The 14551-nt window shown below is 39.7% G+C and overlaps 1 protein-coding gene across 35 annotated transcripts in view; it reads right to left on the bottom strand.

The window, feature by feature from the left end:
- The window catches only part of trol (terribly reduced optic lobes), a 199836-nt gene that overhangs the window by 35652 nt on the left and 149633 nt on the right, over positions 1 to 14551 (bottom strand). For 18 of the 35 annotated variants that reach the window (XM_069130022.1, XM_069130029.1, XM_069130033.1 and 15 more), the window contains 4 exons: positions 6383 to 6499; positions 4380 to 4493; positions 4035 to 4148; positions 1710 to 1817 (listed from right to left, as the gene is read on the bottom strand). The exons of 1 other annotated variant lie outside the window; for it this stretch is intronic. In XM_069130022.1, coding sequence (XP_068986123.1) covers positions 1710 to 1817; positions 4035 to 4148; positions 4380 to 4493; positions 6383 to 6499 — 453 coding nt within the window. The remainder of the gene's footprint in view (positions 1 to 1709; positions 1818 to 4034; positions 4149 to 4379; positions 4494 to 6382; positions 6500 to 14551) is intronic. 16 more of the 35 variants (XM_069130025.1, XM_069130050.1, XM_069130051.1 and 13 more) reach the window with 4 other exon arrangements.

The following is a 14551-nucleotide window of genomic DNA, read 5'->3' as shown; positions in this document are numbered from 1 at the left end:
ATTTGCCTTTCCGGAGAAAGAGGCGAACGAGAGAAGAGAATCGAGGCGGAGAAAATTCTAAGCTCCACCTCGATCGAGACATCAACGAGAGAAAGAGGAAGAAGAAAAAGACTGGACCAAGACAGTGGACTAAATAGTTCACTTTGCTCGTTAAGAAGCAAACAACTGATTCGTGAATTTTTCTCGAAAATCGCCCTCGAGGTGAGAGAAAGAAAAATATTTCGTCAACGACCAGAGCTTAACAGATGTGAATAACAGATGTTATAAATTTCACAGGGTCGTTTCACAGAAATAGTCGAATTGCATGGACGATTAATAAAACCGCGATGAGGATTAAACAGAGGGGATACCACGAAATTAGGATGGTGTGGTTTCAATTTTAAATATCTCTAGCTATGCCAGAGCAACAGGTGTCTGCATTATTCAGAAAGTCCATTTCAACGTTTCAAAGCCGACTTGGGGACTCTATTCCACGCGTGTCTCCCTCAAGGAACAGCTGTACGACTAAATTTATGTGTTACAAAAAATTAAGTCCGCTCGAAGTAGCAGAATACTACTTGGCCATGTAAAAGTGAGAATTACTACTGAAGAGATAGGGATTTTCTCATCTTTCTCTTTTTATATTTAATTTTTTCTTTTGGTGTTTTAAAAAATCTGAGACAAGCATCTACGAGATATTACTAATTCGCCAATTGTACGTCTGCCCTCTGCAATTTCTAACAATCGAGATATACAGAGATTAGATTGACATTAGAACTAGCACACCGGTCAAATTGGCTGGTTTTACAATTTTATTTTAAAATTCCTACTTCATGTTATTAGTTTTAAAAAATAATATAATGAATTTTATTTTGTTTTTTATGTATTCAAACTGAACATAATTTTGTATCAAGGCTACTTATATCAATATCAAATGACCGGTGCTTGTCAATGTGTAAAAGAGTCCTGCAATCCATTCATCAAGCTCCAATCCCTCGTTTAGGGATCATGGTCCCAGATGGATTAATAATACCAAAAATGTACTACATAACATGGAATTGCTTCTGTAAGAAAGTAATAAATCAATAAATATACAAATGTTCCATTATTACGTATTTTTTAAAGACCCTGTCATTTTGCCTGGTTTTGGTAGAAATAGCTTCATGTTAACTATCGGTAGTTCTAGTGTTAAGGAAAAGAAATACGGTAGAAGCAATCTTAGCTGAAACATTGTGGTCCCGTAGAACAATTACAGTCAGCGTTAGAAACACGTCGTTTTCATTGGATCGATCAGTCTCTTCTTCCTCTTCCCTCTCAAGTTTCAGCCTCGTTGAACCGATAAAGCCACTAAACCTGATCCTCATAACGCGCCAAATGCTCTTTTGCACAGATCTCTGCTGAAATTACGTAACTGATCCACTGAAACTGTACGATCCGATCGAATCGTTGTTGCAATATTGTTAAAAACAATTGCTCATCATTCTACAGAAATTCAATCAACGATCATCGGTGATCGATAACGAAACATCATGGTCTAATTGCAGCTCGAGATCCCAGATGTTGAATAGGGCAAAGAGCTACCAGGAGACAGACACGACGCTTAAAAATCCAGAGCAAAGTATATTGTTGTATGTATGTGTGCGTGTGTTCGTCTGTGTATATGTGAGCGTGTATGTGTATGTAGACATGAGTGTAGGGACACGAGTAGGTAGTGTGAATGGCATAATTACCGCAGTCCCTTTCGTCAGAGCCATCAGAGCACTCCTCCACCCCGTTGCACTGCAACTCGTAACCGATGCACCGTCCGTCCGTGCAGCGAAACTGGGCCTCTCCGCAACCTGCTCCACACACCACACTCATGCACATTTAACCCTTTAACCACGCGCAACTGGTCAATAATATCGGGAATGAACGGTGGAGAAGAATTTAGAGAAGAAGAGACTTTTCATAGTCCTTCCTTTACATTCTGATCCTTTGACGTACTTTTGCTCTCAACGGTTCTTTGATGTTGAAGATAGAGAGGTATTGGTGTACAGGTGAATTATGGTAGAGGGATCGTTTGACATTCCGAGTTTAGGAGACGTAAAAACTGACAAATCTACGTGTTGACGTCGATCGGAATAATTATTTTTCGAAAGATTCGTTAGCAGACTCTTTTGACCCACTGTTGCTCTTGATCGTACCTTGGCGTTAAAGATGGTGAGCAACAATGATCGGTGAAATATAGTAGAGGGGTGATTACGGTAGTCCGAGTCTATTAAAAGATGGGACACTGAGAGAATTAGGGGTTGATTGTTGGTTGGCATAACCGTTCTTGACAGTGCAGTTGTGCATGAATTCTACAAGGGACGACAGACGCTTTGATAGACTCTTCTGGACTTCACTCTTGCTCTTTCCTTCATGTTAAAGCTCACGACAATATCTTGTGAGTGAAGGAATGAATCGTTAGATCTAGTACTATAGGTAAGACATTAAGAGATGAGAAAATAAGAAATTTAATATTGAAATATGGTTCTCAAAGATTGTCCATGTCTCACCTGTGCCTAAGTCCACGAAGGAACTAAGGACTTAACTTTAATTAATAATTCTTTTTCATAATAAACATCTACTTAACACGAAGTGATCAAGTGAGTAAGTGAGTAACGATCAAGTGAGTAACGAGTGATCAGACATTGCAGTCCGAATTCCATTTCTCCTGAAGCATAACTCTGTGAGTAAGAACGTCTATTCCCACGATGATTTGGAAGGAGAAATATTCGAGTGAATGGCGCAGTTAAAGGGTTAAAAGCGCAGCCAAGCAGGCTTCTCATCAGCCCCTGCTTCACAAATAAAACACGCGGCTTCGGCTTACGATTCAAGCGTCCCCTTTGATGTGTTCCCTTTCCATCCAGTGAAATCAGCCGTGTGCCGTCGATACCGAGCCCTCAATGAAACCGCCACAGAGCGTGGAGAGCATTTTAGATCCTCTTGCCGTGATTACCAAGCGGCGGATGATCAATGACTTGGTGATACATGATCGACGAGACTCGAAGTTTTACGAGATTTCGAATCACTTCGAATTTCACTGAGTCGATGATTTTCAGTATGAAACATGTTCTACATTTGGACTCGTTTTCTCAATGCTTCCTACTAATTCTGCAGGACAATTTTTGTTACAGGGAAATTAATATACGACGTTTTATCAATTCTTCGGACGAGGCTTATCAAATTTCGATGATCAACAGATTATTAAATTCCGAAGTGATTCGAGCTCGTGACAAATAAGGGGAGAGATGAGATTGATCGGGGATGATTTTCGAGCGTGAAAATCTGTCCATGCGTGCCATGGTGGAAAATTGCAAACTTGGGAATAGGAAAGAAGCCACTTCCGGTGTGAGGTTGACCAGCAGGGAAAAATCGAACATCGTCCAAAAAAGGGAATAGATATACTCCACCGAGATGGTTCGTGTCTTGGATCCAATTTTTCAGCGCTAAATAGTATCTTCCAGCTAACTTAAAAAGATCATATTGCCCTAGTCAATTTTTGAGTGAAAGAACAAACGAATCCGTGGAAGACTGATAATTCTTGGGTGACCTTGAAGGTGAAACCCATTTGAGTAAGGCTCATTTTATCGTGGAGGATTCTAACAAAATACTAATACAAACTATAACATAATTTCTTTCTAGGTAAATTTTTCTATAACTATACGATACGTAGAATAGAATTTTTCGATAAAAGAAAAAGAAAGGAGACTTTGTTTCACCTTATCTGTGCAATTAGATTGGAAAGCGTCTCCGCCACAATACAACGAGCTACGCGAGTCAAACCAGATGAATTAGCGGGTCATCAGAATCGCTGTGTCGAGCTTGCTTGTTGCTTTTGCAATAAGCTAACAAGTGGCTTTCAAACACCTGGCCTTTCAAACCAAGCGTTCACACCAGACTGTGTCGGTCAGAGGATTCCATCAGATCATTGGAATCCATGTTTCTCAAAGATTCCTATCGTATCTCAGGAATGATTAAAACAGTTTGTCTTTTTTCTTCTTCCGTTAAGAGATGAGAATAGGTTGACTCACCACACTGGCTCTCGTCCTCTCCATTACGACAGTCTACGTTCTGATTGCACCTTTTGTCGATACTGATGCAGGTTCCATCCAGACACCTGAATTGATCTCCGCTGCATGTGGTCACTTGGAATGAAAAATGGAAAATTCAGATTATTTCACTGTGTCACGCTGAAACTGAAGTTGTATCTCCGGCGAATGGCGTTTTGTGCAATTAACAAAAAATAAGATAAAGCTGAACCGTGGAAGCTTGAATTATATTTTACGATAATTTGCCTGGAATTTTTGATAAAAGAAATAAATATGACGAACGTCCATGGTTCAGTGAAAATAAAATACAAAGGAACATAATGGTACCGGTGCAATTGATTTCATCGGATCGATCTCGACAGTCGGATCTTCCGTCGCATCTCGAGGTCTGGCTCACGCAACTTCCGTCTAAGCACTCGAACTCGTCCGATCGACATCGAGCTGTGAGTCGGGAAACAGAAAATAAGAATAAACAAAAGTTTCATAATGGTAAAAGAAATTTTTAACTTGAAAGGAACAACGACGCGTAGGGATTTTAACCAAAGAACGAATGTTAAAAATTAAATCACAATGACAGAGATACAAATCAATTGCTACGACTATTTGTATTTACTCTGCTACAAAGATAAAAAAGAGTATCTTCGTTGGCCTGGACTAGGTTAGGTCACACATTTCTAAAAGAATTGTAATATAATTCTAAAAGAAGTCACATAGACGTTATAAATTGCTCTGAAATTAGAATCCATGTTGGAATATCTTTTTGAAAAATTACAATACAATTTTTTAAACATGATATAAATCTTATAAATCATTCGCAATAATACTTTATATACTATAAAGTCTTTCCCGCGCAAAAAAGATAGGAGAGGTTATTTTATCGATTTTTAGGTTAGAACTTCTAAAGAAATAAAACTTTCCCAAGATCTAGCCATCTTTAATTATACGATCCTTCCCAAACACACGCACCGTAACAAATATGTAAAGATTCAGCGATTAAGCGTGTAAAAGTGGAGGCTGGGTGACCTAACCTAGCGGCAAACAACTTGGAACGGTTCGAAACTGATTCTAAAGGGGATTGATCGGTCAGTGGAGATGAAACGGAGCCAGGAAGGTCCATTTATCGGATCGACGCTTGTTCACAGCGGATAATTAGGCAGTGGAACGATGATAATGAATCGGATTATTCCGTTGCCCCTCGTCCCAACGCGAAGAAAGGAGGGATATAAGATTCCGAAGGCAGGAGAACTAACGATTACGACTGCTCTGTTCATAGCCGTGCAATTAATTACTCGAGAAACAAGCGTCCATTATTGAGGCCAGTAATATGCTTCGGCTCGGACGATTACTCGGCCGAACAACTACGCGACGAGCCGTTTCACCTGAAATCGAACCTTGCGCCGAGTTCGCACTTAGCGCTTCTTTCTCGCTCGTTCCTCGCGCTTATTTCAACGTACCGGGTGTCCCGTTCAACCGTACACCTTTCAACAAATCTTTTTCTATTCTTTAATCAGGAAATGTTAATGAATCGCGAGAATTTACAAGTTTCTTTTAGAGAAGTTTAAAGAAAGCTGACTTTATTTACTAGACTTTGTAATTTTAGTCAAATCTGTCATAATTTATCTTGCTTGTCTGCTACAGTTATTGACACACCCTGTATTTAACTTTTCCAATTTTCTTCTTTTACTTTGGATAGAGGTTTTTCTTTGAAAATTGTGTTCGAAGTATTCGGGAGTTGAATTTCGCGCTTTCGTTCAAACGGCCACGTGACCCCACGTGGTCGGTGTGTAGAAGGGGGTAACCGTGTAACGATGTTATACCATATTTCTTTCTTCCTCGTTTTTGACAAGTATACTTAATTTTGTCAGTCTTAAAAGTGATTTATTTACCACAGGCGTATTCTGGTTTTTACAGGGCACCCGGTATACATCCCTTTAGAGAAATTTATTTATTCAGACGTAAAAAATGTTTTGAATGTTGTCCCTCGTTAATTAATACCTTTTAGACTGTTTATTTTAGACCCATCATGCTTTAAAATTCGCTATTGTCTGTCGTATCGTTTGATACACATCAGAATCCCATTTATTTAAAACTTCGTAAGAAATTAAATTAGAAATGAATTTATTTGGATTTCTCTGTTCTAGTGTAAAAGGCAAGCGAATTTTGAAACATAGGTTAGGTTGTATGTTTGTCAGTCACTTGTGAGACCAGTCATTTCAAAAAGTATGCGCCTCTCTCATTCATATGCTTTCACGGACGATTAGTGAGCTTCTTCCCCGTCTCCAGACATTCCGCTTTACTTCGTTCAACTGATTAGTGGTTAGTTTTCGTACTTATGTGCTGACAATTTTCCTCATCCCTCCCATTTCCACAATCCTGGTATCCATCACAGCGTTTCGATTTATCCACGCAATAGCCTGGGGTGCATTCGAATTTGTTCTCTCCGCAAGCTGCAAGAATCGTACATGTTCCATTTCTCTGTTCCTATATTTTTGCTTTCGCATGTTCTTCTTCGAGTTGACAGATGTTGACAACACGAGTTGAGAAAAAGCTCCACGAAGGCACAGAGAGCGAGTTTCACGAAGACAAATAGACAGAGACACAGCGGAGAACACATATAACGAAGACTTTCGATACGTGATAAGCTTGAAGTTTGAGGTTAGGAGGATTTGCAGATGATTATTGCGCGAACCTGGCGCCACACGTAGGCGACCAAGTGCATTTTGAAAACATTCCCAAGTGGGAAAACAGAGTTCCGCATGATATCATAGAGTTAACAAATAAATAAATATGCCACGTTTTATGATAGCGACGATAGAAAAAAAATATTTCAAATACATGTAGCGCACTACTGAACACATATTGGCTCATGAAACTGAGACAAACTGTATCTTTATAACATGTATCACATAATTTCCCAAAAAAGATTGCAAATTCATTGCCTTATGACTAGGTCAAGAATCTTTACGTTTTTAGTAGAAAATTTAAACGAGAAAAAATCTACAACAAATTATACACGATCATGAATTTTAAAATTCGATTTTCTCAAAAACCTCCGACGCAATTTTGTTATTTGTCATTCTCGTCTTACTATGAAAACTCAAATCGTCCTAGTTTCACGAGACGTTGCACAAATATTTTTCAAAATCTTCATCCAACTGTGACCGGCCAGAAAGCTATTCAAGCCCTCGAATAAGATGAAAAATTCTTACAAAGCCGTACTATAAAAGTGTTGACGACGCTACTTAGAAGTAATAGGGTTTCAATTCCGTGAAAAAAGGCGCCATATAGACGTCGAAGGTGGATGAAGGAAAGCAGTGGTAGAATTAATTAGTAACCAGACAGATGTAGAGAAGGATAGCCTACTGACTAGCGTGGTGTGGCCATTAATTAACACGCACCTGAGGAAATTTCGCGGAAGAGATTATAAATGAACAAGGAGTTACGGGCCACGCGGTGGCTGTCTAATTTACGGCGGCAATTAGCTAACGATCGAGGATGAACGGCACTTCGAACGGAGTGCACTCGAAAGAATGGAAACGGAAGGCAGCCAACCTCTAGGAATTTCCATCGAGCTTCCCCTAGATCTTACTCCAACGATTCTCGACGTGAAAAATAAGCCATCTCCTGTATTCTTAAGATCCACATACTGGGTGTCCATTTCCAACTCCACTTACGGAATTTTGCATTGTGCAGATACTTGGAGAAATATTACGTATAATTAGACGGTAGATTTTCATCTGTTTGTAGGAAAGTCGAAATTGCACAATTGCACAGAATACATAAAAAAAAATTATAATTACATACAAAAAAAAATTTCGTGAGCAGTGGTACCTTCAGCACAGACCTGAGACTGAAGATCTCGGGCCGTGTTGCCACTATTAACTGTCTGCTTTGCATATTCATGTAGTTAGTTTTGGCAGTACAATATGCCGAATATGTAAAAATTCAATGAAGGTTTACGAGGAGGTCGACATTTTGCTCTTTAGAATGTTGCTACGCATACTTTTACAATGCGCTATGAGATTTGGTATATAACCGGTGTTGTTTCGTTTTTTAATCAAAAACAGTTTCTGCGTAGAGATTAGCAAACGAAAATATATACCTGTGAGTTATCACGGGCGATAAGATCGAGACAGGGAGAAAAATGGGTTAGTAGCAAAGCGGAGCAACAAAACGTTCCATTGCGCATAAATATCGTCGTTCTAGAAATTAGAATACTGTCGCGGTCGATCCATTGTTGGAGGACTGTTTTAAATAGTCTCTTCATGTACGTCCCCGATCGAATCTATGAAAAGTTTCATCTAACATTTAGATCGTCGTTGGTAATTAATAGAGCGCGGATATTTATGTAAATTCATATTTTTATGGATATCATTGACAAGAGAGAATCCAATCCGTTTAATTTGCATACTAAATATCATATAAACAAATATTGTACTTTGCATGCATACTACACTCAAATATCATAATGTCAAAAAAATACTGCACTTCCTGTAGATTTTGATGTGTTAAAATTTACCATAAACAGGTAGAACACCGCAGTCAAATTAATGAACACTTTACCGACTGATAGCCGATTAATCGGTTTTTTGTCGTCGACGCTTACCGACCGATAACCTATTCATCGGCTTTTTGTCGCCGATGCTTACCGACCGAAAGCCTATTAATTGGCTTTTTATCGGCGACAATCTCTCTCATTATTCGAACAGGAATTTGTTATTTAGTACTAAAGTACCTTGCTCAGTTACGTCAGTTGCGTTGCTTTGTAAGCTGCCACAGTTTTATACAAATATGAAAAACTTACAGTTAGCGATAAACGAAAAGAATGGTATTGGAGAGACTAAACAAAAACAGAGCCGGCGCCAGGGAGAATCAGCGCCTGAGCTGCCGGTCGGACGTGCGTATGCTGTTGAATCGCTAGCGGTCGGTAAAGTGTTAAACATCGCGAGAGATAAAACAAATGGCAGGTTATAAGCGATACATAAGATACATTCTAATTACAATGGCAGCGCCATATACCGAGTGTTCCGAAAATAGTTGGCGAACAATAAGTGATGAAAACTATTGTTCCTTGCCGAATAACGTGGAATAATTAATAGACACAAAGGGGAGCTATTTCTTTTGACCATTTTTCCTTTTTACTCGGTTTTTTTCAACGAATTTGTTGCCGAGCTGGCGTATTGTTGCTGGTCGACATGCGAAACACAGGCTCTCACGTGCGCAATAATTACACAGAAGCTCGACGTTACGAACGTGTCCCCGTGTTTCCATTAAACGGCGACGTTTACACGTTTTTACCTCAACGTCGACTCCTTTGCACGCGAAAAATGGCGGCACGCGATCACTGTGGAACGCATTAACCGGCTTGGATCTGAATTAATCCGCCGGATCGGACGACCGGCTGCCTGTTTTTCTGTCATTATCTCTTAAATAATAACCGTCCGTTGATTGTTCAACTTTTTATTACGATATATCCCACGTAACCGTTGATATACCGCGTTTCATGTTCGTGAAAATCGAATTTCCTAGCTATATACAGCACGACATAATTTAACTCAAGAATCGAGTAGTTCGTTGCTTATTTCAGTCCTGTTCACAACTAACGTCTTATTATCCAATTTTTCACCATTTCTTTTCTCTTATTGAAAAGACACCCGGTATGTGATATGATGCAAATTTCAGACTCGAATATCTTATCAAGTTCCTATTGTTCTTTTTTCTTCTTAAGTAAATAACTGGACTGCGGATGTTTATGAAAATTCATATTTCTATCAATATGATAGAAAAGAAACGAAATCTAAATAAAGATTCGCTTCACCGAATGAGAAATGTATTTAATTGTATTAAACGATTAGAAATTTTTAATAAAGGAGCTATATATATACAGGGTGGTTGATAACTGGTGGTACAAGCGGAAAGGAGGTGATTCTACGCGAAAAAAGAAGTCGAAAATATAGAATAAAATTTTTTTTTTAATTTTTCCATCGAGACAACGATCTACAGTGAGATCCGTTATAACGTACCGCACGCGTACCGAGCGAACATTCAAAGTCGATTTTCTCGAAAACAAAGCCTCAAACGAAAAATTTTTATTCTATATTTTCGACTTCTTTTTTCGCCTAGAATCACCCCCTTTCCGCTTGTACCACCAGTTACCAACCACCCTGTATATATATATCTTTATATTACGTGGATTCTGTGTATTTATACAGTTCCCAATTTTTGCATAAATACACAAAAGTTCACAGTCTAACAATGACTATTACGATTATTCGCGACGATGATCTATAACGAAATTGCCGAGTTGGAAATTTTTGGACAGCCAGTATACGGCCGCGTCAAGAAACAGCGGCGCAGGCAACAAATTCGGCACTAAACGGAGCAAATCGATCTGGAAAAGGGAGCAACGATTCTCGATAAATCCTGTAATCACGTTCCTCCATTGGGCAGGAGCAACCTCCCCTCCCCGCTAGAAAGAAGCAAAAATCGACACAAGTCGAAATTAATTCGATTCCATGGAAGCAACGAATCGAATGGAACGTGAGGTCGCGAAAATCCAGTTACGATTTTAACGCGATTTGCCAGGTGGCAAGTGCGTGCTCCCTCTCTGGTCGTTGCATCGCGGTGATCGACGAATATAAAGCGAATATCGCGACCTCGAAATTGGCAAACGTGCGCCAAGCCACGGTGGCGACACGCGTGACGCGCCTCTGCAAACAGGAAATCGCGAAGGGAACGGGGATAAATATCTTACGATTTCTCTGACATTATCTCTCAGGTTCAAGGCTCCATCCGTCTGTTCTACGCTACGGAATTGCAAACGACTGGTTGGCGATGTAATCGCGATGACCTCTCCCTTTTTCCAACGACTAATCCGTCGCTCTACGCTCGATCACGTACCTTTTGTGACAAAAGTTTCTAATCTTTCTTTGATGTTTGAGATTAGAGGTTAGGAAGATGCCCGCAAAATAACGCTATTGGAAGAAGGAAATTGAATAACGAACACAATTTATTCGAATCTGATATAGGATGAGATGTTTCGTATTCTTGTTCTTTGAGGTTAGAGGTTAGAAAGAGAATTATTGATATTTTAGGATAGTTCATGATCTGCAAGAAATGTAGCAGCAGGAAGGAAATTAAATAACGAAGTTAATTTACTCGGACCTAACCTATACAGAATGCGATGAAGTTTCCGATTTTTGAGGTTAGGATCTATAAAGAAGAATTTCTTGCTATCTCTGAATACCTTAGGACTTTCCAAAGCTGAAATTAGGACTTCCAAAACCAAATAAGTGGGTGTAACCTAACGTGATTTAGTTCAACCTATATTGGGAGTGATAACATTTCCTATTCCCTTGAATTTTTAGGTTAGAATCTAAAGTAGAAGGATTTATTATTACCCCTGGATGCATTAAAGCTTCCAGAACGCGAAGCTGAAGGAACAAAATTAAACAAGTGACTCTAATCTAACGAAACCTAGCCTAACCAATATTAAACAAGAACTTGTTGTTCTATTTCTGCTGTCTTTTTGAGGTTAGGAATTAAATAGGACACCAATTTATCTTTCCAAAGGCTAAAATTGTAAGAACAGAATTGGACAAGTAAGCTGACGATTACTTCATAAACGAAAGACTCCAAGAAATTCCACTGTCCGCTTTCTTCAAATTCTTCCTTAGCTTAAGTGGATACACGAAACGACTTGACAGTTCTACGTCTCTCACCCGTATATCCTTCGTATCTTTCCTTGTATTTTTCCCCCGTGTTTTTCCCCTCTTTTTTTTTGTAATTCGTCAACAAACTTCATTAGCAGCATTAATATCGGACGCCGCAAAAACGGGCAACACTGCCACAGCCAAATTTAAGGCGGCCCCCGTGGCCGAACGAGATTTACTCGCGTTTATTAAGCCGCCCTAATAACCGGCTGCAATTTTAATCCGACGTTAATCTCCAGCGGGGCTGGCCGACCCTTTCGCGGCCTCGGCCCTGGAATTTCATCCGTTTTCACCGGGTTTAATCCAATTCTGATTCATGCCTGGACCCCTCACGACCTCCTCCGCGTCGCCACAACGTACGAACATGTGTATCACAGGATGATGTTTTCAGCGTCCGACAGACTTTCCACCTCTTTTCTCGAAAATCTAACTATCAATGTATATTGATTGGCGTATCAGCTTCGTATTTTTAATTTTATCAGCTCGTCCATTAGGCAGCACTATTATTTCCGGTATTAAGAAGAAACATAAACCAGAAGACTGTAAACTTTTTTTTTTTTTTTGAGAGAGAGAGACAGTTTTAGAAAAACGTAGCAGGTTTAATATTAACAAGAGAACTGTGTTCAACCATGTGGTTTTATCGAAACTTTCTAAACCGAATCCCAGATCTGCTCACTCTACCCAATGATACTAAAAACTGCATAGTAGCCCTGACCAGTCTTTCAAAATGCAAGCCAATTTCGGCAGAGTTAGACTTGCCGAAGAATCGAAAATCCCACATACATTAACCAATCAAATATTAATCACTATAATCGTACAAAACTACCAAAGAAATTTGTCCTGACCCGAGGCCGATATCATCGCGAGCTTGAAAATGTCCTTCGATCCATTGTACTTGGAACTCTTCGATCACGCGAATCCGCTTTCGATATTGAAAGTTCCACTTTCCTTCGAACGATCACGATAGCCAACAACGATTTTAATCATTTTAATTATCCGTATAAAATAGCCAAAGAAACTGTTCCTAATCCTACTGCGATCAACTCTGTTCCATTTTCACAATCTCTTGCCAAAATAATTTCTTCCGACGTTCCAGTAATACGAATGTTTCGCTTTCTAATGAAATGTTGTGAAATCAGTGGCCGAGGAAGGTGGCCAATTTTTGTTTGCACGCGTCGGACAGCCCAAACTGGCATTCCAGGTCGATACAGAGGAAGAAAGGGACGCGAGGTATCACCGTGGGCTGGTTAACTTTCGACGTGCAGCGTCGGAGCGTGCCTCCGCAAAAGACGATGGAAATAATAAGGGGTTAAAAGGACAGGAAGATAGAGTGCGGGCTGACAGAGGGAGGAAAGGTGGGGCAACAAGTGCAATGGCCTGAAAACGCGAGGCCATACCCCTTGCGTCTCTTCCCTCTGCCTGGTCACCCATGTCTTCCCAGCACGCCATTGTTATTATTGTCACAGCTATTGTAATTATTCAGCTCATCGTAATACCTGGCCATTCGCGATTAGTTCCGGCGTAGTCGCGTGCCACACTGACGATGGCCGCTCATAAAATTGTCCCGCTTTTGCTCGCTTTCTTGCCCGCTGCATTTCGCTTGCGTGTTCACTGTTCGACGAATTTTGGATGCTACTAGGCGCGGATTAAGGAGCAAGTTAAGGGAGAAAAGCTATGGGCCCAGGCCTTGCCCTTTCGGGGCCCTTGCTATTTAAGAGAAATACATGTTGCTTTGTAACTAGGACGAGAAATTGGTTCGTTTGTCCGCAGAAAACTGAATAAAGAAACAAATGTCTTTTGAAAGTATAGTAGAAAATTGGAGATGTATCCTGGGAAAAAATAAATTTTATCCAACGTTTCGGTAATTTAACGATTTTATCATTACGTGGAGAGACCGTCTTTTAAAAATGTATAGTAGATGATTTTAAATATGACTTGTTACAAAATAAATCTTATTTCATATTTATGTAAATGTGTTTCATTTTAACTCTCCCCCCTTCTCTGTTTCTCCCCTGGATCAACGGACCCAGACGTAAAAAATTTTAATCCGGCCCTGGGTGGTACTGACAATGATTGCGAAGGACAAGTGTGACTATGCTACGCGTAGAAGAGAAGCCAGTTTTTGAGTTCGGTGAATGTGGTAATTGTGATATTTCGCACGAGTTCAAAGAGATCTGATTGAGTGTAGGTCGTGAATTTATCGTTGCGCGAATCGTTCAGTAGATTTTGAGCGAAGATGATTATGAAGGAAAAATGGTGTTTTTGGTTTCGATGAGTCTGTGGAAAAAGGAAGAACGAAAATTATAGTGGATCGAGAGCTTGCAAAAGTCCATTGAGATCAGAATAAGAGCAGATTGTGACTTTGGGATGATCTGAGCGTACATGACTTAAATATGCGTTCAATTTTGGTGTTTTTAATTTTTTTAATTAAATTTGGGTCGATGGGTTTATGAGTTAGGCACGTGAATTGGTATGTAAATATAAATACGGTTTCCAATGCTACTGGCATTGACTGAGAGGTAAAGGATGATATGAAACAAATATTTGGATGTAGTCCAAAAATGATGAAAAGTGATGTTGTTTTGAGACACACTGAACGGCTTAGAAGATTCGAAGGCAACTATTGAAAGAATTTAAAAGATTTATGGATATTGTTTCACCGTTGTTTTCGGTCAATGTGTCTAATATATCGACGTTAAAATGCTTTTGCCAACTGTGTAGCAGATTGGACAGGAGATTTAGTATCCATGTGTTACGTAAAGTTATATCCCACTTGTTCGAGAACGT

This window comes from Bombus flavifrons, chromosome 16, assembly GCF_040668555.2.
Source record: "Bombus flavifrons isolate JBK064 chromosome 16, iyBomFlav1_principal, whole genome shotgun sequence".
Classification (NCBI taxonomy): Eukaryota; Metazoa; Arthropoda; class Insecta; order Hymenoptera; family Apidae; genus Bombus; species Bombus flavifrons.
Note: the sequence above shows the minus strand (reverse complement) of the source record. Positions and strands in the feature narration are given on the sequence as shown.